Source organism: Anolis sagrei, chromosome 1 (assembly GCF_037176765.1).
Source record: "Anolis sagrei isolate rAnoSag1 chromosome 1, rAnoSag1.mat, whole genome shotgun sequence".
Lineage (NCBI taxonomy): Eukaryota > Metazoa > Chordata > Lepidosauria > Squamata > Dactyloidae > Anolis > Anolis sagrei.
In genome coordinates, this window is record NC_090021.1 from 24,065,228 (window position 1) to 24,091,932 (window position 26,705).

General features: G+C 38.0%; 1 protein-coding gene across 4 annotated transcripts in view; it reads right to left on the reverse strand.

Moving 5' to 3' along the window:
* ANAPC1 (anaphase promoting complex subunit 1) overlaps window positions 1–26,705 on the reverse strand; it is a 67,551-nt gene that overhangs the window by 14,743 nt on the left and 26,103 nt on the right. For all 4 annotated transcript variants that reach the window (XM_060754477.2, XM_060754476.2, XM_060754475.2 and 1 more), the window contains exons 19-39: window positions 26,256–26,521; window positions 24,514–24,605; window positions 22,987–23,129; window positions 20,868–20,946; window positions 20,720–20,756; window positions 20,214–20,284; window positions 19,192–19,370; window positions 18,737–18,963; window positions 16,987–17,105; window positions 16,637–16,908; window positions 14,779–15,013; window positions 13,813–13,904; window positions 13,480–13,614; window positions 11,637–11,719; window positions 10,933–11,011; window positions 7,746–7,820; window positions 7,532–7,608; window positions 5,986–6,076; window positions 4,652–4,705; window positions 3,012–3,205; window positions 1,941–2,027 (exon numbers count right to left, since the gene is read on the reverse strand). In XM_060754477.2, the coding sequence (XP_060610460.2) occupies window positions 1,941–2,027; window positions 3,012–3,205; window positions 4,652–4,705; window positions 5,986–6,076; window positions 7,532–7,608; window positions 7,746–7,820; window positions 10,933–11,011; window positions 11,637–11,719; window positions 13,480–13,614; window positions 13,813–13,904; window positions 14,779–15,013; window positions 16,637–16,908; window positions 16,987–17,105; window positions 18,737–18,963; window positions 19,192–19,370; window positions 20,214–20,284; window positions 20,720–20,756; window positions 20,868–20,946; window positions 22,987–23,129; window positions 24,514–24,605; window positions 26,256–26,521 (2,687 nt within the window). The remainder of the gene's footprint in view (window positions 1–1,940; window positions 2,028–3,011; window positions 3,206–4,651; window positions 4,706–5,985; window positions 6,077–7,531; window positions 7,609–7,745; window positions 7,821–10,932; window positions 11,012–11,636; window positions 11,720–13,479; window positions 13,615–13,812; window positions 13,905–14,778; window positions 15,014–16,636; window positions 16,909–16,986; window positions 17,106–18,736; window positions 18,964–19,191; window positions 19,371–20,213; window positions 20,285–20,719; window positions 20,757–20,867; window positions 20,947–22,986; window positions 23,130–24,513; window positions 24,606–26,255; window positions 26,522–26,705) is intronic.

A 26,705-nucleotide genomic window follows, 5' to 3' on the forward strand; every position in this document is an offset into this window, starting at 1 on the left:
TATACACTGCCTCACACTTAGGTGATTATAAATGCCCTTTAAAATACTATTTCTAAAGAAAGGAAGGACAAAATCTGGACGCCTATTGGAAATGGGAGCATTTATATTCTAGCCCAGAGGCTCCCAACCTTTATTTGACCAAGGATCACTTGACCAGGGACCACTTTGACCAGGGACCACTCACCAACATTAGTATCAAAAGGGTTACAAATCAGTTTTTGGTCAATTTTAGATTCGGTTTGGTTATTTGGGATGCTGATTCAGAAAACTGCATTGGATAGACCACATCAGCTCTAGTTTCTGATACAGAACATATGCCATTCAGTAGTCACCATCTGTTCACCCACAGAAAACCATATTTAATAGTCTAGAGCTGATGTGGTAGTAGTAATCTTTCGTGAGTAGGCAGCCTCTCCCCTCCTGACATCCCTGTTGCCTTGGCACTATAAGAGGGTTTTGCGAGACCAGTCGGTCTCACTGCCATGTGGTTTCGAGGCAATCATGTAGTAATGAGTTAAAGAGGAATTGTATTTGACAAAAAGCACAGTAGATTTCTATTGTTCCTGGAAAGATGCCAGCTGCTAGGCTGCCCAGCAATGAGAAAAATACTGGCAGTTGTACAAGTTAATCTGTCCCCTGGTAGCAGGGAGGTGCTGGATTCCACCTCCAGAGAGGGATGGACAAGCCAGCCATAAAATCTGAGGGCAGAAGTGGAAACAGGGGGGTTGAATCTATCTCATTCTTGGAACACTGTTACCATATGAAAGAAAGACAGAGATATAAGGGGAAATCAGCAATCAACCTAGGAGGCAAAACTTCTCTATGATGGAAAGGGGAAGCTGGCCTCCAACATGGTTTGGCTCCTAATATCATGAGCGTCAAATTACCCAACTCCGTCACCTTCCAGGGCAGTTCTAGGGCACATCTACACTGACCACTTAGGTTGGTGTGAACCTGGAAGGAGGAAATGATTTCCATGTGGAGGTGATTACATGAGAAGCCCTGGAACTGAGTCAAGACCTGGGTGATGCCTATGTATACACACCAAAGTGTTCGGCTCCGACTTGGTTCCAGGATCTGCAGTACTCACAGCTTCACAGTTGTGGAGGGTTCCGGTGAAATTTATTTTCAAGTCACCTCATTCCAATGCACAGGCACAGATCAACAGAGCACCTGTCCCTTGATCATTTTCATCATGGCATACGGTTTACATTGAAGCATGCTGATGCGCGTTGTTACAAGTTCGATTTTGGAGTATCTCCTGACTTGCTGATCCCTAGAGCAGTTTTTCTCAAACTCTGTTCATCTAGATGTGCTGGACTTCAACTTCCAAAATTCCTAACAACTGGTGAACTGGCTGAGACTTCTGAGAACTGAAGTCCAAAACACTTAGAGATGCAGAGTTTGAGAGAACTGGGGAAGATGCCTCTCTGCACACACTCATCAGCATTCCCAGGCTTCACTATGCTGAGGCTGAGGTATAGGGAGTAGCCTGATCCTGCCCTCCTTCAAGTGACCAATTCTGGTACAACTAAAATTGTTAGGCCTGTAGAGGGAAAGCTTATCAAGGCTTATCACTATTTTGCCCCAATAAATGAAAGAGGGGAAAGCCAGATATATCAGCTGTGTTTGAAATCAATGAACACTTGTGAAGTGTAATTCTTAGTTTCCTTGTTAAGCTATAGAGAGCTGTGATATCACACTCCTTATGGAGAGGGCAGAAAACATCATACATATGGGGGAAAACATTATTAAGATGGATATATGATACAAATGTAAAATAGTCAAACTGTCAGATTGTTGCCATTTCTGGGAGAAAAAGACTTCACCCTTCATCTGGATTCATTTCACATTTGGGAACTAAAACAAAACATGGAAATCACACACATCTGATTTTTCAATATTTTGTTTTAGCTGTTGATCTTCTGACTAAATCTTACCTATTGTCTGTACTGTGAACTGGAAAATGAGGGTACAGTGCACAAAGAAGAGCGGCAATTGAAGAATTTGATGTGCTGAGTGAGTACCTGGAAAAGAAACAGTCTTTATCTTGATGCTGTTTATTTATTTATCGTGACAGGAGCGAACTAGACAGTTGAAAAAACAATGGATTGTTTTGGGAACTACCAAATATTGATGATTAGCCACAGTCAGAGATCAAAAATGATGGATGTTATAATAAAGCATCTGGAGGGTTTTAGTTGTCTGAGCTTAGTATTTGTTTCACACAGTTAGCTGACCGAAAGGTTGGCAGTTCAAATCCAGGGAGCGGGATGAGCTCCCATCTGTCAGTTCCAGTTTCCTATGCGGGGACATGAGAGAAGCCTTCCACAGGATGGTAAAACATCTGGGAGTCCCCTGGCCAATGTCATTCTCTCACACTTGCAGTTTCTCAAGTCGCTCCTGACATGAAAAAATAGCCTTCTGAAAACCACACAAGATAAAATCAACTGTATACCAATACAATTCTAGGAGGAAGCTTTCATCAGATTCAAACTACTGGCTCATCTAACGCAGTACTGTTTAATCAAATACACATTACGGTAGTTTAACATGGTGACCTTCCATAATCTAGTTTCCTTTCAAAAGCTAGTTCGTTAAAAATGCAACAGTAGCTAAACACTACTGAAAAGCCCTGCCTTTTGACCACTGCAATTTCTGACCCATCTTGGTCAACTATTTTCTCAGACATCCATCCATATTTTCTTTGCTTCTTTTCTCCTAACATAGAATGACTGGAAACTTTTCCCTTTTAAGAAAAGAAGAGTCTGGAGATCTTAGCAAGGCGAAAGTTGCTCCAACTATATATGCCCAGCAATATGTACTGTATTACTTGAAACATAGGCATTTCCCTGTTTAGAGCCTGACTGAACACCCATGAGGTCTCTTCCAACTCTTTGATTCTATGATTCTATGAACACAAGCGCAATGATTCCTTGATTATTTTGATAGGCGATAAGGTTTCGTTGGCTGTTCTACTTCAAAAGTTATTTTTGGAAAAAACGATTTACCTTCCCCCTCCCAAAAAGAGGAGTCCAAGAGCCATATGATGTGCCATATGGAATCCGTAGTTCATTTCTCCTCCAGTCTTCTTGTGCATAAAACGGCAGAGCTGGAGGACTTTCAAGTTTCCAGATCCAGCCATCACCATTGAGAGGGAAAGCAACACCACACTCAGACAAGTCTCCAAATTATAGTGACCAGCCTGAATAAAGATACATAGGAAAGATGTCAATTCCTGGGATTCTTTCAAGCAACTGTAACAGTGCAAAGATCCCAAAAAGCCTTGTTGAGAAAGTGTAGGAGGGTTTACAACAGGCATGGACAAACTTTGGCTCTCCAGGTGTTTTGGACTTCAAATCCCACAATTCTTAAAAGCCTACCAGCTGTTGGGAATTTTGGGAGTTGAAGCCCATAACAAATTTCTATGCATGCTACAGCTTTTAAAGATTCCAATCTTAGTGACCCCTTCCACATATGACAACCATACCAGCTTCACGTGTATTTTGTCTCAATTACTTAATTCAGAAATAAGGGGAAGATAATATCAGATTCTACTCGTCGGTCTGTGAGTGGTATGCAGTAGCTCAGAAAAGGTTTCCCAATTATGCAACATTAGCAACATCATAACCATTGTTTACAATTTATAATTGTAAATAATGGTTATGGAAATAAGAATGCTTCTAAAGATGAAGGATTTTAAGATCATGTCAGAGGCTGTTGTTTTTATAGGCTTTTATAGATTTAACCTGAATTGTTTTTAATATTAATTGATGTCTAATAGTGTTTTAATATTTGTATATTTCAGTTGTATTGCGATGCTTTTAATTGTGAGCCGCTTTGAGTCTCCATATGGAGAGAAAAAGTGGGATATAAATAAATATAATATGATGTAACATAAAGCTTGAAGAAATTGATTAGCCAAGTTTAACATCAAAGAATTGTGAGAACAATTCTGATATTAAAAACAATTGAATTACACGAGACAGGGCCTTCTCGGTGGTGGCCCCACGCTTATGGAATACACTCCCCAGTGAAATTAAGTCAGCACCATCCAGGCTTTCAGGCAGCAGGTTTGATAGTAACTACAATGTTTTTGAGATTTGACTATGGACTGGGTCGTAGGTTGTTGAATCAAACTCGGATTTGGCTATATGACTAAAAATAATGTTTTAAAATGATTTTAACTTAATGTTTTATTTACTGTGTAATGTTGTATTGTAATGTGTTTGTATATTGCTGGCATCAAACTGCTGCCGTTTAAGCCGCCCTGAGTCCCCCCTCGGGGGTTGAGAAGGACGGGATACAAATGTTTGAAATAATAATAAATAATAATAATATACCACCACCACCACATGGGCTATTTTTTTGCACCAGACTCATGGTAGACTTCATGTTGTAGCTTGAACTCCACCAACCCTTAGAAGAATGAGGGTCCTCTCATAAATTGACAGACTAACCAAGCCAATCTGTTCAATTAACAGAAATTTTAACAAACAGAAAACAGAAGTAAGCATGCCAAGTTTCCCACCCACCAGGTGTATTAGTGCTTAGGGATGTGTGGGTTGGAGTGATCACCCAGGAAACTGGAACTGTATGATAAACTCTGTGAAGTTTCACTTTTACTAATGTAAATTCTGGAGAAACTTACAATGGAAGCTGTAGCTGAAGATAAACACTTCATGAAATCTTTTGCAAAGGAGAACTAGAAAGAGAAAATCAAAATGAACACATTAGGATGATGAAAACACAACTCTAGAGCAGGGATCAAACTCAGGGTCTAACATAATGCAAACTACTTGCTGTATTACAGTTCTAGTCAGCAAAGAAATGTTGTACCTCTTTCTCTCATAGTCAGAAGCTTCCTGAAGAGTTAAGACTAGAATCCCAAGTGGAGAACTTATGAAGGTTAAGAAGCCTTTTTCAAAAACCTGCCTGTGATCTTTGGGGATCAACTACTCACACTACATTTTTGAGTTCCCCAAACTAAAATCTGCAATGTATTTGGTGTATGCAATTTACTCTCTGAATGCAATTCTGCCACTGGGATTTTTATTTTATTAAAGTCATTTTAAGAAAAAGTAACCAGCCAGTCACTTGTAAAAAAAATAGAATACGATTTGGGGCCAAAGCCTCAGAATGCTGAGATTAAAAAAATCAGTTTTTAAATTGCCTTCTTCAAATGCCCATTATTATTAAAGTAATCCTGAAATGTATATAATTGTTTCAATGACACAGCTGATTGTTTCATATGACATGCTCACAGCTTTAACACCTGCATTTGCTAGCTAAATTATAATTTCATAATTTACCGTATATACTCGAATATAGACCAACCCGAATATAAGTCGAGGCACCTAATTTTACCACACAAAAAATGAGAAAACGTATTGACTCGAGTACAAGCCAAGAGTTGGAAATGCTGCAGCTACTGGTAAATTTCAAAATAAAAATAGATACCAATAAAATTACATTAATTGAGGCATCCATAGGTTAAATGTTTCTGTATATTTACATGAAACTGTAATTTAAGATAAGACTGTCCAACTCTGATTAAACCATTATTCTCACCATCCTCAATGTAAATGTGCTTACGTACCTTTCCAATAATAATAGAGAGTAAAATAATAACTGGAATAATAATAATAATAATAATAATAATAGAATAAAATAATGGAAATGTAATAATAACTGTGGTAATAGAGTAATAATAATAATAATAATAATAATAATAATAATAATAAATGTAATAAAATAATGCTTACTTAATGATGGAAGAAGTTAGCCACATCTTTTGACATACTCTGGCCTCAAGAGAAAGCAAGGGGTGACAGTCTGATAATAATCTTTAATTTATTATTACTCAATTAAGCAATTCCTTGTCAATAGGAGACTGGCTCTAGGTCAAAAGCAACTGCCACATTAACCGAATAAGAAATGAAAGGCAAACGACAATAACTATTTCTTAGTCAGCTATCCACTTACCAAGCAATTAAAAGCAGCCAGATTTTCTGAACCAGCAAATCGAAAACCCAAAGCCAAACAGGCCCCAGCAATGATGTAGACATGAGCCTGCCTAAAAATAATTTTGACATGAAAGGTTTTAAAATTAGCAATGTCATCACAAAACCTTCCACTTCCTTTCATATTCATGTTTTTACTGCATCCCCTACAATGCAGACTTGCTCTGTGTATGCACGAATGCCTTCAAGTTATTGTTGACTTACAGCACCCCATGAATTTCATAGGGTTTCTTAGGTAAGGGAAGCTAAGAAGTCATCTTGTCAGTTCCCTCCTCTAAAGTACTGGTTCTGAAACTGTGTGTCCCAACCCCAAATGAGATCCCCTTAGTTAGTAGTTTAATGCTAGGGTCCCAAAACTTGTCAACAGTAAAAAGTTTCTGAGCATTGCCTTGTGGCTATTTTAGATATTACACATCTGTTCGGCAGTGTTTAAGAGTGGACTCTGCAGAAGATGCTTCAGCTGTACTTCATAAAGAGAAAAATCATCCTGTTTCGCGAACCTTGCGAATGCTGATATGTTATCAGTAAATGTCTGATTTTTATACCTATTTTATATACCTATATACCCAGGTCTCAACATTTTCTCAGTTGGAAAGGAGCCCCAAGTGGAAAGTGTTAAGAAGCCATGACCTATAGCACCTCTCCTTCATTGGCAATTTTAGAAACTGTGATATTGAGTCAGATAGAGATAATTGGGCCTCAGAAGTTTGAGGTTGTTGGACTTGGAAATGCGAATAATCTTCCATTCTGGTTATGAACCTGTCTACTAAATTTCATCTACAAAAGTACCAGATATGTTCTGATGTACACATTCCAATACTGATTGGAAAATAGCAATATGATCTCTAGGATCAAATATAATACCATCTATCTATGGACCATTATCTGTTGTATGGACTGCTGTACTTTGTCAGGGTATGACAGTTCATTTGTATCAGTGTGATCAACACAGAATTCTGAACTATAAGTAGCTTGGGTGGACATGCCTGATTTATATCTAGTTAATGCAGATTTGCTAGTTAATGGGACTGCAAGAACCAAAAACCAGAGAATGGGACCGTTACAGATTCAGCAGAAAGTGAAAAGTTCAAACTTTCATATTAGCAGCTGCATTTTGGCTAGAGTCGGACCTAAAAGGAGTCCTGTTCTGTCTTTATCCTTTTTAAATAGTTGTATGGTCCCTATATGGCAGTCCTATAGTTCAGAAACATGCTGAAAGGTGAAATAATGTAGCAGAAAAGCTAAATCTGGGCTGATAAAGAACAATTTACTAATACTGCCGTTGTAGTCAAAATGTTGCTGAGGACCTAAACAGGAACAGCACTAGACATGTCCCTGTAGAGAAGGACAATGTGTAACTTTTAATAATTTATAATGATGACTATAGCAGAGAAAGGGAGTTGGAAATTCATCCGTAACTGATTAACCTTTAAAAGTAATTTTCCAAGCTATACTTTGATTACTTTTGTCTGAGGAAAGGCAAGTAGGAATCCCATTTGGTGACTTACGCCAGTGTCTCCAAATTCAAATCTTCTGATGATGGCATCTCAGTTGCATGAAGGGATACGCTATTCTCCCTGACAATCTATGAAAAACACAGTGGAAACAAATGCTAACACCTGATTCTGCAAGGTTTTCCATAGTTTTAAAGATGTCATTATGCAATTTTGAATAATATCCTCTGGATTACTAGGATAGAAATGTTAGATGTATATGACTTACTTGTGGCACATTGCTATCAATCCACTTAGAACTGGGCAAGATATCATTCCACAAAATCAAACAGCGAGCCAGGGTCTTTAGACAAACAAAGAGACAATCAGAATAGGAGAAAAAAAATTGGTCACTAAAAGCACAGATGAACACTAAATGTTAAGAATTATCATGAAATCAAGATAATTTGAGTCTGAAGAGTTAGAAATACCTTAAGGCACTTTAAATGTATACCACCGCACAGGTGCTCTTAAAATCTTAAATATATCCAGATTTTAAACCCCCTTTCTCTGCATAAAAAACATGCTACACTCACGTTCCAGTTTGCAAAATTCTCACTGTAAATTAGCTCACTTGAACTCATGCTGTACTATTTTTTATCGTATCAGAAGCAACTTGAGATAACTGCAAGTCGCTTCTGGTGTGAGAGAATCAGCTGTCTGCAGAGATGTTACTCAGGGGACGCCCAGATGTGTTAGCATCCTGTGGGAGGCTTCTTTCATATCCCCACATGGGAAGCTGGGCCTGACAGACAGGAGCTCAGTCTCGCAGATTCGGTCAGCAGTTTTGCTGGCACAAAGGTTCAATCCATTGCGCCACCACAGCTCCTCTCATGCTGTACTATGTGAGAAGTGGAATCCTGCACCCCCTGATTAGTGAATGGTATCCAGCTTTTTTCAACCCTCCCCAAAATGCCCCAAACTCATTATTCCAAAGAGTTTGAGGCATCTTTTGCCTCCAAATAGCCACAAAAGTGGCAGGTTTCCTTTAAACCCTCAGCTCTTTAAACTGTCACTAAACCTAGAAACCTCAACCAGACGTGACTTCTGATGGTGAATTTTGGCCAGTGCAGTCCACTCTAAAGGTGAAAGGACCGCTGGCACCATTATGGTTGCCCCCTCCTGTGCTATGGAATCAGCATTGGCTTATTTAATGCCATAAAGCAGAATTCCACTTGCCTGTCTTAAAAGGATATACTAGAATTAGAGCTTCTTTTCAAAATGCATCTAGGTGTCCCTATCTGCCTTGAGTTAAGCAGGAATTATTTTGGAAGTACGAAAAACTATCCATATACTGTATAAGGGAGGGGAGTCGTTTCTAAGATGTAATGTCATTGAACAGGTGCTGCAGAACCTCTGTCACTGCCAGCATAAATCAGAAAAATATGCAAGCAAAATGTGTAAAAGGTTTAAACACTCTTCCTAACTAGGTGCCTTCCAGATGTGTTGTACAAGGGTGGGTCAAAAAGTAATGTTTCCATTGCTCTAATTTGTATTTCTTTCACAGCTACTGGACTATCTATGCATAGAATCATAGAGTTGGAAGAGACCTCATGGGCCATCCAGTCCAACTCCCTGCTGAGAAGCAGGAAAATTGCATTCAAAGCACCCCGACAGATGGCCATCCAGCCTCTGTTTAAAAGCTTCCAAAGAAGGACTCTACACCACACTCCAGGGCAGAGAGTTCCACTGCTGAACAGCTCTCACAGTCAGGAAGTTCTTCCTAATGTTCAGATGGAATCTCCTTTCTTGTAGTTTGAAGCCATTGTTCCACGTCCTAGTTTTCAGGGCAGCAGAAAACATGTTTCTTCCTTCCTCCCTCTGAGTTCCTCTCACATATTTATACATGACTATCATATCTCCTCTCAACCTTCTCTTCTTCAGGCTAAACATGCCCAACTCTTTAAGCCACTCTTCATAGGGCTTGTTCTTCAGACCCTTTATCATTTTAGTCGCCCTCCTCTGGACACATTCCAGCTTGTCAATATCTCTCTTCAATTGTGGAGCCCAGAATTGGACACAATATTCCAGGTGTGGTCTAATCAAGGCAGAATAAAGAGGTAGCATGATATGATAACCTTACTCTACTGATATCGTCTTTTCTTTTTCGGATTGACTGGTTAGGACCATGAATCTGAAGTTAAAGAAAGAGTCCTCATTGAATTTCTGGCAAAAAGGTTGTGCACCTAAGGAAATCCATAACTGCTTGAAGAATGTTTATGAGGGTGCTCTAATGGACATCAGCAATGTGCGGTGCTGGTGAAGAAGTTTCAAAACGGAGAAATGGAAATTACAGATAAACCAGGAAGTGGCTGGCTGACATCAGTCACAGATGCAAATCGAGAACGTGCTGATGAATTGATTTGAGGAGACAGACAGTTCAGAATGTTGCTGGTGCATTGAACGTCTCATATGGCTTTGCCTAAGAACTCATTGCTGACTTGGGATGTCACAGAGTGTGATTTGGTCCCTTCTGACTTTTACCTGTTTGGACCTCTGAAAGACAATCTACATGTTTTCAGATTCAATGACTTGAATTGTGTAAAACCAGCTTTAAAATCATGGGTCATGAAGCAAAACCCTGAATTTTTTCAAAATTGTTTTGATGGTGCAAATGTGTAGTTTTGTGTAGAGGCCATGATCTGTAGCAACTTCTGCTGTTACATGTTAATTCATAATGTTTTTATGACTCAGGAAGAAAATCTTTTTGACCCACCCTCATATTATAATCCCAATTGTTGGCCAGGCTTGTTATGGATGAATAAAAACACAACTGGAGAGAAGCAAATGGAAGGATAGATAATCAAAACCAGGAGTTCCCAAGATTTTGTCCTTTAAGTGTTTGGACTTCAATTCCCAGAATTCTTAAAGTTAGCCAAACTGTTTGGGGCTTCTGGGAGTTGAAGTTCCAAATACCTGGAAAACCAAAGGTAGAGAAACATGGCTTTAAACTGTTATGATGTTTGACTCTGATCACAGACAATGTTGTATTTTAAGAAATACTTCCTGGGCTGCTCTCACTTTTATTAGGTTTCCTTTATGCTGCTGAAAATTACCACAGGACAATTTCTTATATGGCAAGCAAAGTAATGTGCTGATTAAATAAGCATTTGATATAAATTGCCAAGTGATTTCTGTACACATGGGAATTCTTCTTGCATATTTTGCATCTCCTGGGAACAACTAGCCTTGCAAGCAGGAACTCTGAATTATGCAAAGCAACCCCAAGCTTAGACAAAAAGGATGTGTATTTGGTTTAAAAGCTAACCGTTTAAACAAATTTATAGCAGTCGCAGACACAAACAGGTAATTCATAAGAATTATAGTAACAGCTCTGGTACAACCCTTGCATAAAACCACACAATTTGGAGAAGTCTGCATTGCAACGGAAGAGCAAAACCAAAATGTAAACCTACCCTTAATAAAAGAAATTCTGGTTTCACAAAGTCCAGCAAATACATAGTATCTGGAGCACGAAGCCAATCAGCTATTGACCTGATGCCAAAAACAACAATAACAAAAGGTTAAAAAGGTAAAAGTAAAGGTTTCCCCTTGACATTAAGTCCAGTCGTGTCCAACTGTGGAGGGTGGTGCTCATCTCCATTTCGAAGCCAAAGAGCTTCGAAAGTTGTCCGTACACATCTCCGAGGTCATGTGGACGGCATGACTGCACAGAGAGCCATTTCCTTCCCGCAGAAGCAGTATCTATTGATCTACTCACATTTGCATATTTTTGAACTGCTAGGTTGGCAGAAGCTGGGGCTAACAATGGGAGCTCACCCCATCCATGGATTCAAACCACTGATCTTCTGATCAGCAAGTTCTGCAGCTCAGCAGTTTAATTTGCTGTGCCACCATGAATATTTATTGAAAGGTTTCTTGCTGTTTCACGATTTCCTTTCTAAGCTCCACTGAATTACTGCATTTTTACTAGTGTTCTGCCCTCCTAACCCAGCCAAATGTGAGGGGCTTACTGTATTTCAGGTGTACAACTGTTCCTGCTACTATTACCTACACACTTCGAGGCAAATAAGTGAGGAAGGTGGCCTGCAGAATGTTTCTCCCCTTTTTTTCCAAATGCATTGTGTCTTACACACATGCAACTTTTAAAACCCAATACCTGTTGTTAGTCTTCAGATAGATCATTGCTAATGCCAGAGTTGCACCTGGGCAAGTCACATCCACATTTATAGTATCTCCTTCCTGTCAAGATAAAGAGTATGGCTTAATTCACGTTAATTTACCATACAGTCATATTACATTTCAGTAATATCAAATACAGCAAGAAATGAGAAAGTCATTTGATTTGTTTTTAATAGGCATGAATTCATCATTCCAAAACCAGTATGGAAACTGGAATGCAATTATGCCTCATATTTATTTATTTTATTCACCATATTTCTATCCAGCCCTTCTCACTCCAAAGGGGACTCAGAGCGGGTTACAGCTTGGCACGATTTGATGCCACATCAAAATATAAACATACACATTATAAATACATTAAACATTCAGTCATTAAACATAAAACAACAACATACAAATACAATGATAAAACAACTACATAGTCCATAATAATATTTGACTTACCTGAATCTGGCAATGTGGTTTTGCCAATCAAAAATTAATACAAAATGTGGTGCATTAAAGAAAATCGAGGAAACAAGCTTGTATACAAATACACATGAAAAACTGAATATGAGAAGTTGCAGGTCTTTACAAAATGAATTTGCGGGCTTAAAAATGTGAGCAGATGGCAAATATGGGATTAAAGGAGTTTGTGCGCATAAAAATAAGTGTTATGAAGGTTTTCCAGTCTTATATACAGCTTACAGAAAGCAATTTTGCTTTGCATGCCATGTTGAGCAAATATTCTGAAGAGGCGGAAAACTGTTATTCTAATAATAATAATAGTTCTGGAGCACAATACTCCTGACCTCACAATCGTGTTAAAAAACAAAGTATGGATTGTAATGTCGCAATCCCAGGTGACAGCAGAATTGAAGAGAAAAGTTGACATGATATGAGGATTTAAAGATCGAACTGCAAAGACTCTGGCACAAGCCAGTAAATGAAGTCCCAGTGGTGATCGGCACACTGGATGCAGTGCCTAAAGACCTAAGCCTGCACTTAAGCACAATCGGCGCTGACAAAATTACCATCTGCCAGCTGCAGAAGGCCACCTTACTGGGATCTGCACGCATCATTTGCTGATACATCACACAGTCGTAGACACTTGGGAAGTGTCCGACGTGTGATCCAATACAACAGCCAGCAGAGTGATCTTGTCTGCTGTGGATTCATCTTGCTGTGTTTCAAATAAATAAATAAATAATTATTTATTTATTTATTTATTTATTTATTTATAGGTCGCCCTATCTCCCCAAGGACTCAATGCGGTTTCCAAGCAAAAAGGCAAAAAGGCCTTGGTGATAAACAAACACATAAATCAAAACAAAATTTAAATTGGTCTAGCTAGTAACATCGGTTAGAAAAAAATACCTGAGAGCTCCCTCCAATGAAAGTTATCTGAATTCTCTGGAGATAAAACGTGTGGCATGTGCAACTTGAAAACACACACAAACACACTTGTACAAGTTAATTAATTACACATATTCCTTGTGAAACATATGAAAGGGACAAGCAGCAAAGAATTCTCTTTCTCCTAATTTGGGGCTATAGCTCAGTGGTAGGACGGATCCCATTCCCCAACAGAAATTCACCTGAAACAACAATTACAGACCAATGTATGAGGAACCTTTGTTTCCTCTCAACTCCGATGTTTTCTGTCTACAACACTCATCGGATTCACCCCATATGGAAAAGAAACTGTGGGAATTACAGTCCAAAAAATCTGGAGCACCTGAGATTCCTTAATGCTGATTCACAGAGCACTGAAGAGGCTAAAGAAAGATCTAGCGCAGGAGATGACAAGTGTTAAAAAACAAGGAACTTAAAACTACTACCTTAATTTGGTAACTTGGAGACTTGTGCTTTTCACGGTGCATTCCAGTCTGAAAACGCCGGTGGCCACCAACCATATACTGGTAAAGCTGCTCAGGAACATTGAGGTCTGACATGCCAATCAAGTTGCTGCCATGCTAAGGAAGGAATCAAAATCAAAAGATAAAACCATCCAATTTACGTTGTACAATTAGACATGGGTTACAACCAGCCTTCCTCTGCTAGGGAGGCTGAAACATGCAATTTGTTCAGCAAACAGACTGGTTTCACTTTTGAGCAGGAATCCAGTAATCCATTTGGCATTGCACAGAGTAGTGAGAGTGAGCAGTACATACCCCAAGACAGACCATTCCCAAAGCTAAGCCAGCAGCTAATGAATAGGATTCTCTGTCAGTGCAATACTCCATCTCAGGACCTGGGGGGCGGCCTGAATCCATATAAAAAAATAAATAAACAAACAAGCAGTAAATAAATAAACAAATCAGTCTCAAACTTGACTTTTGAAAAAGCAAGCAAGCATTTCCTTTTTTCCTCAGCTAAATCTGATTCTAACATGTCATCAATTGTAATACGCACACTAATTTTACTAACAGCAAGAAGGAAAAAAAGGTTTCTATATAAAAAGCACCTATGATTCTAAGATGCACTCATTTATATTGGGGGGAGTACATCTTAAAATTGAAGAAATACAGTACACATTAAGTACTGAAAGGGGGCCTCAGGTGGTGCGGCAGGTTAAACCACAGAGCTGCTGAACTTGCTGACTGAAAGGTCGGTGCTTCAAATCTGGGGAGTAAGATGAGCTCCCGCTATTAGCACCAGCTTCTGCCAACCTAGCAGTTCAAAAACATGCAAATGTGAGAAGATCAATAGGTACCGCTTCTGTGGGAAGGCAACGGCACTCCATGCAGTCATGCTGGCCACATGACCTTGGAGATATCTATGGACAACACCGGCTTTTTGATTTAGAAATGGAGATGAGCACCAACCCTCAGAGTTGGATACAACTAGACTTAATACCTTTACCTTAGTACTGAAATGCTTTGCCTAGCATAACACTGTTCTAAATAAATCAAGCTTTTGAGATACCAGGCGTTGCATGGGATTATCAATAGAAAGAGAAGAGCTGGTAATGAAAGTGGCACCAACTCTTGCCCTCAATCACAAGACAGGATGCTTTGGTTTAGGCAACTTGGCCACCTGTATATTCTAAGGAGCCATCCATGAAAGTATGCACAACACAAGTACATTATACTGAACACAAACAAGACTCTAGCCTATTTCTTCTCCCAGCATTTTACCTATTTCTGACAGCAGAACTTCAGCCGTGTGCCTGTGAGCCGTCCCTTGGTACACCAAGCCTATCCCTATCACAGCCGCCACTTGCACATTGTGAGGAACATCCAGTTCAGTAGAGGTTGGAGGCAACAGAGCAGGTATGTGGATGCTGAGCAGCCGAGTGACAGACATATTCATTGTGCCGAGCTTGGCAGCAGAAACCCCAAGCATCAGCCCAATACTGGTCATCTCGTGGCCCTGCCGTGAAAACAAAAGCCTTGATCACAGGTAATACAGCTGGGAAGTAAACCAATATTCAAAATACATATTCATTCTTGACAACACTTAAATTAAATCTGTGGGTGGGATGTGTTTCTTTGCATTCTTAAAAAAATTCCCCTAAGGCAGCATTTCTCAACCTGCGGGTCAGACGGTTTGCCAAAGACCAAGAGAAAACACAGTATTTTCTGTTGGTCATTGAGGTTCTGTGTGGGAAATCTGGCCCAAATCTATTGCTGGTGGGATTCAGAATGCTCTTTAATTGTAGGTGAACTATAAATTCCAGCAACTACAACTCCCAAATGTCAAGGTCTATTTTCCCCAAAATCCACCAGTGTTTAGATTTGGACATATTGGGTATTTGTGCCAAGTTTGGTTCAGATCCATCATTGAGTCCACAGTGCTCTCTGGATGTAGGTGAACCACAACTCCAAAACTCAAGGTCAATGCCCACCAAACCCTTCCAGTATATTCAGTTGGTTACAGGAGTTCTGTGTGCCAAGTTTGGTTCAAATTCATTGTTAGTGGAGTTCAGAAAGCTCTTTGATTGTAAGTTAACTATAAATCCCAGCAACTACAATTCCCAAATGTCAATCCCCCCTCCCCCAACCCTTCCAATATTCAAATTAGGGCTTATCGGGTATTTGTGCCAAATTTGGTCCAGTGCATGAAAATACATCCTCCAGATCAGATAGTTACATGACAATTCATAACAGGAGCAAAATTACAGTTATTAAACAAAAATAATTTTATGGTTGGGGTCATCACAACATGAGGAACTGTATTAAAGAGTCTCAGCATTAGGAAAGTTGAGAACCACTGCCCCAACCAAATTCATGCAATTAGCTTACTCCATTTAGAACTAGCAATTTAAGGTATGTGCTGAAATTTTTAATGGACAGATTGAAACTGACAGAATAGTAGTTGGTTAATCCCTAACTGAATTCAATTGACAGGATTGAAATTTAAGGGGTTCTTTTTGAAGCTGTGGCTCTCCAGATGTTGTTGGACTGCAACTCACTTTATATCTGGGCAGTGTAACTAGCTGCATTTAACAAAAACCACAGCTTAGTATGAAATGCCCCTCTGAGTCAAAGATCCAAGAGTGGCATGTCCTCATATCTTAAAATTCACTACAGAAATATTTTTCTTCAGTGTGACATACAAAGTCTGAACCTTAACCAGTCAAAACACAAATCTTGAGCAAGTAAAAGCTCAATTGACCATAGCAGTAACATGAAGTTTGTGGCAACCTCTGTGATGAATAATAATGGATAAGAAATTAATCATACAGTTGGAAAAATATGCATAACCAACGGATAACTTATTGGACTTCTAGATGTTTAGACTGTAACTTTCGCCTGCCCTATCCCACGCAACCATACAGATAGGATTGTGGGACTTGTAAGGCCCAAAATTCTTATAACTTTTCACTCTAGGGCCAAAAGTTCCTCATCTCTGAGCTACATAATAACTTTTCTTCAATGGAGTTCTTGCAGGATGAAGATTATGACCTCCATATAACTACCTTAATGTGGAAAACAAAACATATACTCTACAAAAAAATATCATTCACCTCTTAGCTTTGAAGAAATGCCTCACCTTTGTCAAATAGTCATGCATATTAAGTGTTGCGAGCTTTGTGAGGTGGCCATTCAAACCCAGGGCCATGAGAAAGCCTGCATATTCATTGGCCAGCTCTGCATTTTTGGGTTTGTTGTACACAATCCACGCTGAATCTATTTGGGAAGCTGGTGCTATTTTCAACCCGGCAGCCACACCATTGTGAAAGTTTGCCCAACAAGCCATGTTAGGAGGCACGTCTATATTGCCGCTGTTGAGGTCTACGGTAGTATTTCTTGGAGGCGCTCGCCCTGCACAGAATGGTAAAATAATCAAATACATTTAGTCAAAGTTGAAAAGTGAGAAACACGTGTCTTCAACGAACATACCTGTCAAGTTCAGCTTGGGAATAGGCAAGGGCTCTGTTGGAACCGGGTGATAAGAGAACAAAGTGAACATTCCTCTTCCCAAAGGCAGTGCCATCGTCCTTTGGCAAAGCTGCAGCAGCCTGTTGAAGGAATGAAAATGAGAAAGAATATAGACAACATTATGTTAAAGCACACATATAGACACAAATCAGAAATATATTACTAATAAGCATTTGAACAACTAAATAAAACATATAGATAATGTTTTTATACTCAATGCCTTCCCTTTAAAAATTGTATTTTGTAAAAAGGGGTTAACTGGTTATTGAGTATACATTGTGATTGTTAATTGCGATCTTCACAATGCATAAATGAATTGAAGTTTATATTTAGGATCACATTTATTTGAAAATGTAACTGAACCTTGCATTTCAAATCAAAATAGCTTATATTTCATATTTATATATTTATAAAGATATTTACAAATATACACACATACTTTTATAGCCATTATACACATAATAATAATAATAATAATAATAATAATAATAATAATAAAATCTGTATTTGTACCCTGCCACCATCTCCCCAAGGGGACTTGGGGAGGCTCACAGAAGCACTATGGTGCTGCATCTGACCCACAATAAACAGCATACAAGCACACAAATATATAGCATGAGTATAAAAGCAATAATGTATGTAGAATTCCAGTAAAAATATAAGAATTCTTTAAAAATTCAAAAAATGCAGTAAAACCTGCAAATAAGCTAACCATCAGCAATAACAAAGTGCAGAGTGGCACAATCGGGTCATTGGGCTGGCCAGAATTACGCACGCTCAAAGGCCTGTTGGAAGAGTCATGTTTTTAAACTCATTCAAAACGTTGGAAGGGTGGGGGCAATCTAATTTCTTTAGGTAAGGAATTCCAGAGACAGGGAGCTACTACCAAGAAGGCCCTCTCTCTTGTCCCCACCAACCATATTTGGGACAGTGGTGGGACCAAGAGAAGGGCTTCTCCAGCAGATCTCAATGCTTGCATCAGTTCATAGAAGGCGAAGCGGTCTTGAAGATAGGCTGGACCCAAAGCGTATAGGGCTTTATAGGTAATTATCTGCACTTTGAATTGGGCCTAGAAACTTGTCAGAAGCCAGTGGAGCTGTTTCAGGAGGGGCATGGTATGCTCCCTAAAGCTCACCCCAGTTATTAATCTGGCTGCCAAACTTTGTACTAATTGCAATTTCTAAGTTGTCTTCAAAGGCATTAAAAGATATATAAATATTGATATAGTTAGAGAGAGAGAGAGCATCAGCCCTCTCCACATTTGCAGGTTTGACTTTTGCAAATGTGATTATTCATGGATTTGATTAAAATGTTTTCAATAGGAATTTATAGATACTCTGTGATTTTATGGTGAGCTTTCAGAAGAGGTGATCACAGACTTGTGCTGAAGGACTTTGAGATAACTGTCTCATGTTTATAAAAACAGCATTTTTTATTTACACTTTCATGGTGGTCCTGTGCCCCTAACCTCAGTGAATGGGGAGGGCTGGCTGTACATTCAAATACATATATTTCAATACACATTTTCAGTAAAATACTTTTTTCATCCTGTTTCTATTTGCCCACCCCATTATTAATTGTATCCTCAGGACATTCCACCGCCTGGAAAGCATAGCTAGGTTTATTTATTTATTTGTTTATTTATTTGGAGGTTCTTTTGGAGTCAAAGTCTGAGGACCAGTGAACTAAAGTAGGAATGCTAACTGTTTACCGGTTTTCTTTTTCTTCAATATATTCGTGGTCACTGACTTCTGGCATCTGAATTACATTAACACGGACTGGGTGGGCACTTTGGAGAAGCCTGCGCACCTCTTGCAACCTCAAGTCTTCACTCCATATCAACGACATCACTTCCTGGTTCATATCATTCATTCCATCATCATCCTCTTCAGTCTCTGAAGTTGTGGGCATATCAGATGAGATCATCTGGGTGTCAGACTTTTGGAGGTATGGGGAGAGAGAAGGAGAGAATGAGGAACTCTCCAGTGAGTTGCTAAATACAGAAGTGCATATACAAGTAGTCATATCTGCCCTACTCTTTGTAAAAATGCACCATTTGTTAAATTGGGACTATTATCTAATTTTATTTCAAATACTATAAATCCACTCACTTGTAGAAAATCTAAAAGTACAGCACTTGGAATAATCTTCACTTCTGATACTTACGACTTTACTCTTTGGCAAATTTCCCTCACCAGCTTGTTTGGAAAGATCCTGACGGCCTATCAGTAGACAGACAGCTTCTGGCCAATCAGAGGCAGGTTGCTGTCGGCAGTGATATATCGCATCTCTAATAGGAAGAGCAACTCCAAAAGGCAAGGATTCCAGGTCTCTTAAAGTAAATCCTAGTATTTGAACAGAAAACAAATGTGAAAATATTATATACAGTCATTATTGCCTGTACACACAAGTGCAAAAGTGTGAACATGTGTTGCCACACAAGATCAGAACCCTGTAGCAGATCTCAATGAGCGATAGGTGAAAATTTTAAAGGGCTTGTGACCAGTCTAACAGAAATATTATCTTTCATGTTGGTTATACACTTTTGTTTTTTCTATTTCTCTACTGTGGCAATAGTGAAAAAAGTGAAATGTGGCAGATTTCCAAAATGCTACAAGCCTGCTATAACTATTCAGTTAGAAACAACAATGGTGTATTTACTTTCAGACTAACTCCAGATTGTTTGTTTATTTATTTATTTAGGGTATTTCTCCCCGTCTCTTCTCTAACCCCGAAGGGAGACTCAGGATGGCTTACATTTGGCAATGATTCGATGCTACTTCATAAAAAAATTACAATAATACAACACAATTAAAATGCATAAAGCATTAATGAAAACAGTACATAAACATTAATTAAAACAATAATAAAATATCATCAGCTGTATCATCATTCCAGTCAATTTCCAACCGAAGTGCTAATTAAGTCTGCTGTCCGAAAGCCTGGTCCCACAACCCCAATTTCACTTTTTTCCTGAAAACCATGAGGGAAGCCAATCTTATCTCCTTTGGAAGCGCGTTCCACAGGCGGGGGGCTACAGCTGAGAAGGCCCTGTCTCTCGTCCCGGCCAAACGCGTTTGCTATGTTTTCATGCATTTCTAGCTTCATTATATTCATGTGAATCTATCCAGATCAATTTGTTTCAACACATGTTGCAAAATGCCTTTAAAAATGACAAACCTCCTTACCTACACTTGTCATCCACAGAACCAGTTTTTCAGCAAGACTGGAAGTTGATGTGCCATGCTTAAAACTGCCCCTGCAAAACACAAGCAAATCCAACAAAATACAATGTATGCATTTATTTAACATGCAAGGCAATGTATATACTAAGTAGAGAAGGGCAGCAATATTCAAGGAACCAGTCAAAGATTTTCAAACAGATGATGAAGATGGTATATGAAGAATCAAAATGCCAATTAGAGAGTAGATGCAATGGTGTTTGCAAAAGTGTGCAAACATTCAGGTGTCTGCTGGCGTTGGTCCTGGCTCATGGGAGCCATGTTACTGAAAAGGGAAGGCATCCCATCTTCCATTTTTGAGCAGGAACTGTTATCTCACTTTCTTAGTCACTATATAATACACTAACCAGTAAAAGAGAAACCTGGACAAGATTTTCAACAGAAAAAGCACATTAAATTCTCACTGACAAAACAACTTCTAAATGGATTTTTATGGTCTCTAATTAACATACCGGGGCTCTTCCAGTTCAGTTTGCTGCTTCCGCGGACCTAAGACAAAAGAGAACAGAATGAAAATGCACCACTTGTAAAGACAAGAAAAGTAGCAAAAAAGTAGTGAGAAATTAGTAGCCGTACACTTTTATTCAAAATTTATCTTACCTGAAGTTATCTTGGATAAATAGTTGGATGCTTCATTTAAAACAGCTCTTTCATCACCAAGTATGTACAGTGCAACACTCTGCCCAGGAAAAATAAATTCTGTCTTAGGTTCTGTTCACACAACATTTCCCCATCCATTTAAGTGACAGAGAGAAGAAGGAAGATTATTGAATCAGCATAAAGATATACATTGACGTTCAGACTAAATTGGCTATTCAGTTCTTAGAACCCTGAGTCAGCATGGACTATATCCAAGGATTCCAGAAGTTGAAATCTATAATGACTGGAAGGTCAAAGGTAATATCTGCTTACATTCCATATAACAATTCATTCATTTTCTCTTTTAGAAATCCCAAATTAGAATCCTCCATATTTCTCAATTAGTGAGAAGAGGAAATTTAAAGTATGTCAAAGAGTTTGCTAAACTCATATAACTATTTGTATCAACAGGGCATGAGAAAGTTGAACACAGCAGCATCTCACTTTTTCCATTAGCATGAGATGGCATACACAGCCCAACACATACCATATTTCTAACCATTCGAAAATGTCATCTATTGTGAGATGCACTCTAATTTCATGTACATTATCTCTGAATGGCATAGATTTGTCTGCCTTAGATCTATGCACTCTGTTCTTGTACAATATTTTGCTGGATTTATCTTGGATACTTTTCCTGGAGGGACTTTTGGGGACACTTAAGTCTTATGGACATATCCTGATGAACTTTGGTTCCTTTTTTAAAAATTTTTTTTTATTAATTCAAAGAGACATACATTTGCAAGTGTTTGTTGCATACAGTACAATACTTTCCAGCTATTAGTGTTCCATAATCATTTCTCAGATAATATATTTTCTTTAAGGGGTCACAGACTTCTATTTAAATAGTACATATAAAGGGATCATAGACTTTTACTTAACATACACTTCCTCCTTGTCTACAGTCTTATGGGATCCTCTATATACATTTTGGTTTAATTTTACATTGAGATGTTGAATCTTAATAATACAATTATTTTATCCATTATCAGCAAATCATTATTATATTATATTATATTATATATATGGGGACTCTTGAGTCTTATGGACATATCCTGATGAACTTTGATTCCTTTGTTATAGTTGCTTGCTTTTCATATGTTCAGCTTTTACTTTACTTTGGTTTTAATAAACCCTTACACTGGATTATCTGCACAGTGTGAGGTTTGTGGTGAAAGGGGGCTTCAGGGCTCTAGTGCAACAAAGATTAGGTATGCTCAAAACCCTGCAAGTTTTGTTCATGTAATTATTCCACTGTCCTTTCCTTCATGCAAATGGAGCTATGGTTCTATACCAATAGGCAACCAGAGGTCCTCCAAATGTTTGGCTGCAACTTTCAGCAGCCTTAGCTAATAAAGCAATTGATGAGGGATAATGGAAACTGCAGTCCAACAGCATCCAGAATCATCCAAAAATGCTTCACCCCTCTCCTATTACTTAATAACAACAGCTCAGAAAGTTTAAGACATTTAGTTTCTTTGAAACCCTGCTCATCTGCTCTCCTTCAATGGCATTTATTCCATTCTGGATCTTTCAGATTAAATGTCTTCATTCATCATTCATCCTAAGAGGCACAATTGAGGAAGCCAACCAATGATGAAAAAACTCTCAGAATTTAGACAGATGACGGAAATACCTCAATTAAGTTAAATAATAATCATCATCACCATCTTTATTTGTACCCTGCTACCATCTCCCCAAGGGACTCAGTGCGGCTTACATGAGGCCAAGCCCAAAGTACATCAAACAAAACATCAATAAACAATAAATAAAATACAAATCATATAAATCACATAAATAAAAAAAACAATCAATAGTGACATAAACAATTTTAAAAATGGCCGGGCCAAATGTAATAGATTAAAATTGAAAATATGCTGACGTGAACAAGGTAAAATATAACTAGGATAGGATTTTTCGGAGAGAAATGAGGGGGCACAGTCCATCCTAAGTCAGTATTAAAGTGCATTGTGAGGACATATTGCTGAGAGTTCTCCTTATTCTGAGAAGGCACACTGGAACAACCACGTTAAGCATACAGAAAGATATCAGTCTCTTTCACAGGTCTTGCAGTACATACCAACACTACCAGTTTGCTCCTTTCACAGATTCCAGGCAAATAAGGGTAGAGAGTCACGCTTTCTCCCTTCAAGCAGGAACTCAGCCACTGAAAAATACTTGGAGGATCCGCTGAAAAAAAGGTTGGGTGCTGCATGCCACATGCTGGTTTTAAGAAACAGAATAAAACAGAGAACAGAATTAAAATACTCTTGCCAGTATTGGCTTATGCTGATGGTACAAGTGAAAAAAACTAAAAACAAAGCATTCGTGGACACAGCCAGTGGGGACTTCCATGATCACAGCAGTCACATTTATTTATCGTGTCAGGAGCAACCAGACAGCTGTTTTACATTTTTAACAAAACAAACAAACAAACAATCAGTCACATGCTATTGAGGTAATCTATATGGTACATCCATGAAACACTAATCTATATAATACATCGCCGGTTGGGTATGAATTCATAATTTGTACTGAATGTCCATTATAGGCAAATAGTTTGTCTTGGACAAAGTTTGTGAAGACAGTATCGTATTTTCCAGGAAGACAGAACTATATGCCCGCACTGACCCCCCCCCCCCAAAAAAAACATGTAGCCCTCAGTTTTTAAAGTATTGGTGTTGTTCATATTTTCTCAAATCTGTGAAAAACAATCTTGTAAGGCAGCAAAGAATAAAAGCACATCTACTTTTTAAAGAATAACTAAACTACCATATATATTCGAGTATAAGCTGACCCGAAGATTAGCCGAGGCACCTAATTTTACCACAAAAAATGGGAAAATGGATTGACTTGAGTAAGCCGAGAGTGGGAAATGCAGTAACTACTGGTAAATTTCAAAATAAAAACAGATACCAATAAAATTACATTAATTGAGGCATCCGTAGATTAAATGTTTTTGAATATTTACATAAATCTGTAATTTTAGATAAGACTGTCCAACTCTGATTAAACCATTATTCTAACGTTCTTCAATGTAAATGTGCTTACATATCCTTCCAATAATAATAAAGGGAATAAAATAATAAATGTAATAATAACAATAGAGGAAAATAATAGATATAATAATAGCAACAATAATAAAGTAAAAAATGTAATAATAATAAAAATAAATAGAGTGCAATAATAAATGTAATAAAAATAATAATCATAACAGAGTAAAATAATAAATAACCTGGACTTGAGTATAAGCCGAAGGGAAATTTTTCAGCCTAACAAAAACTAGGGTTATACTTGAGTATATACAGTAAGTGAAAGAACTATAACACACAATGTTTAGTATCCTGTTTAGTATCACTCTTAAAAGAGTGCTGAATAGCATAATAAAGCCACCGTAAATACCATAAAAATTTAAAATGTATTTTCCAGCTCTGAAGTTTACAGAAAATACAATGGTGTTACTAAGCTGCAAGGAACTACAAACCTCAGGAAACAAAAGTCCTAGAAGTTTATTAAAAACTAAATCTAATACAACAACCTCAGACATACCTACTAAGTGATTAATTACTGTATGTTTAAAAGTCGCAACAATACTTTTGAAACTTGCCTGGATCAATTATGCATGTCTGCCTGGAAGTCTTCACTAGTACTGGATAGTCTCTGTAGTAATAATCAAGGTAAGCTTCCAGATTTAAGTCTCTAAAAATGGGAAACAAGAAGCAAATTGCATTCCGAGATGCACAATTTTACATGCAATTATTAATCAGAGCAGTATTTCTCAAACTCTGCTCCTCCAGGTGTTTTGAACTCCAGCTCCCAGAAACCCCAGCCTGTTTTTACCAGCTGTTAGGAACTGTGAGAGCTGAAGTCCAAAATATCTGGAGGAACAGAGTTTGAGAAACACTGAATTAGAGGATGGGGAGGAGAAAAGCTTAGAAAATTACTTTTATGAACTACAGCTCTCATAATGTTTTAGCTATCATGACCAATGGTGATACTGGTGAAAGATTTTAGAAAAAATAGTCCACAAAATGCATATTAAACCATTTTCAGGGCTACATCTAAAACAGTAGTAATACTTCTGCTTTATTGGAATGTAGACATCACCCAAGGAACTGACATACAGACAGTGGACCACAGGTGCAATAAGAGGCACCCAAGATTTGTAATAGCACAAGAAAAAAAAGTCAAACAATATCAATGGGAGTGGGCAAAAGTATATACTTGAGTATAAGCCGACCCAAATATAAACTGAGGCACCTAATTTTACCACAAAAACTGGGAAAACGTATTGATTTAAATATAAGCCAAGTGTGGGAAATGCAGCAACCATTGGTAAATTTCAAAATAAAAATAGAGACCAATAAAATTACATTAATTGAGCCATCAGTAGATTAAATGTTTTTGAATATTTACATGAAACCGTAATTTAAGATACGACTGTCCAATTCTGATTCAACCATTATTCTAACCTTCTTCAATGTAAATGTGCTTATGGATCCTTCCAATAATAATAGAGAGTAAAATAATAAATGTAATAAAATAATAATAGGGTAAAATAATAACTGTAATAATGACAATAATAAAGTAAAATAATAAATGTAATAATAATAATAATAAAAGTAAAATAATACTTCTAATAATAATAAATAGAGCCAAGTAATAAATGTAATAAAAATAATAATAGAGTAAAATAATGTAACTGTAATAATAATAGTAAATAGAGTACAATAATAAATGTAATAATAAGAATAAGAATAAGAATAAGAATAAAGTAAAATAAGAAATAACTTTGATTCAAATATAAACTGAGGGGGGCCTTTTCAGCCTTAAAAGGTTATACTCAAGTATATGCAGTATAACTATTGTCCTAGGATCATCTCAGAAGATGGAAAGGAAAGGCATGGTATTCTTCCTCCCTATTCTATTCTTTATTTTTCCTTTTTTAATTCCCCTCCCATTGTGATCACTGGGGAAAATATTCTGAGAATATCTCAGGGAAACCAGAAATCCACTCCTGACCCCAAAAGTGGCAGACCTTTCTCCCATGAAGGTGCTTCTGAGAATGGCTCTCTTGCCACCTGAAGGCACACACTTCCAGGAACCATAACTGTGCTATAAAACACCAGAAAGGAATGTCAAGACCACAGAATCTTAACTACAAAGATAGAAGACAACAACTCCTTCTTCTCTGATAGTAAATGGTCCTGACAACTCACCCTTCCACTCCACCTGCTATCATTTGTAAAAAGAAAAGAGAAGGAAACATCTAATGTTTCTGACTCCAAATCTTCTTAACCACCGCCATGAAACACAACCAATTCTTAATTCATTTCTAGGGGAGCATACCTTGCTAACTGAACCAGAAGAACAGCTAAGGAACGAATTCCTTCACCCATCAAACAATTCAGCTTCAGTTCCTCATAGATTAAATGGAGCACATAGAAAATAGCTGGAATGTGAGGGAAAAGAAGAGTGGAGGAGTCCAAGCAGTGTTTGTGTGAAGCATTGTCTTTGGGAAATTTTACTTCCAGAGGATCCAGGCATAAAGCTTTAGCCAAAGGATGAGACTCGACATTTTTATGGTAGTCAGAATTTAGAAGATATTCTGCATCCTAAAACAACATAAAAAGAACTAGGATTAATGTATATAGTAGATTGTTTTAGTTTACACATTTAACATGTAATAATTACTGCAGGCATTACTGTAGTAATGAGTCCCAACTGGATTTGTGCCTTTATGACAGGTACGGGCAAACCCAGGCCTGGGAGCTGGATACGGTCCCTTGTGGCCTTTTC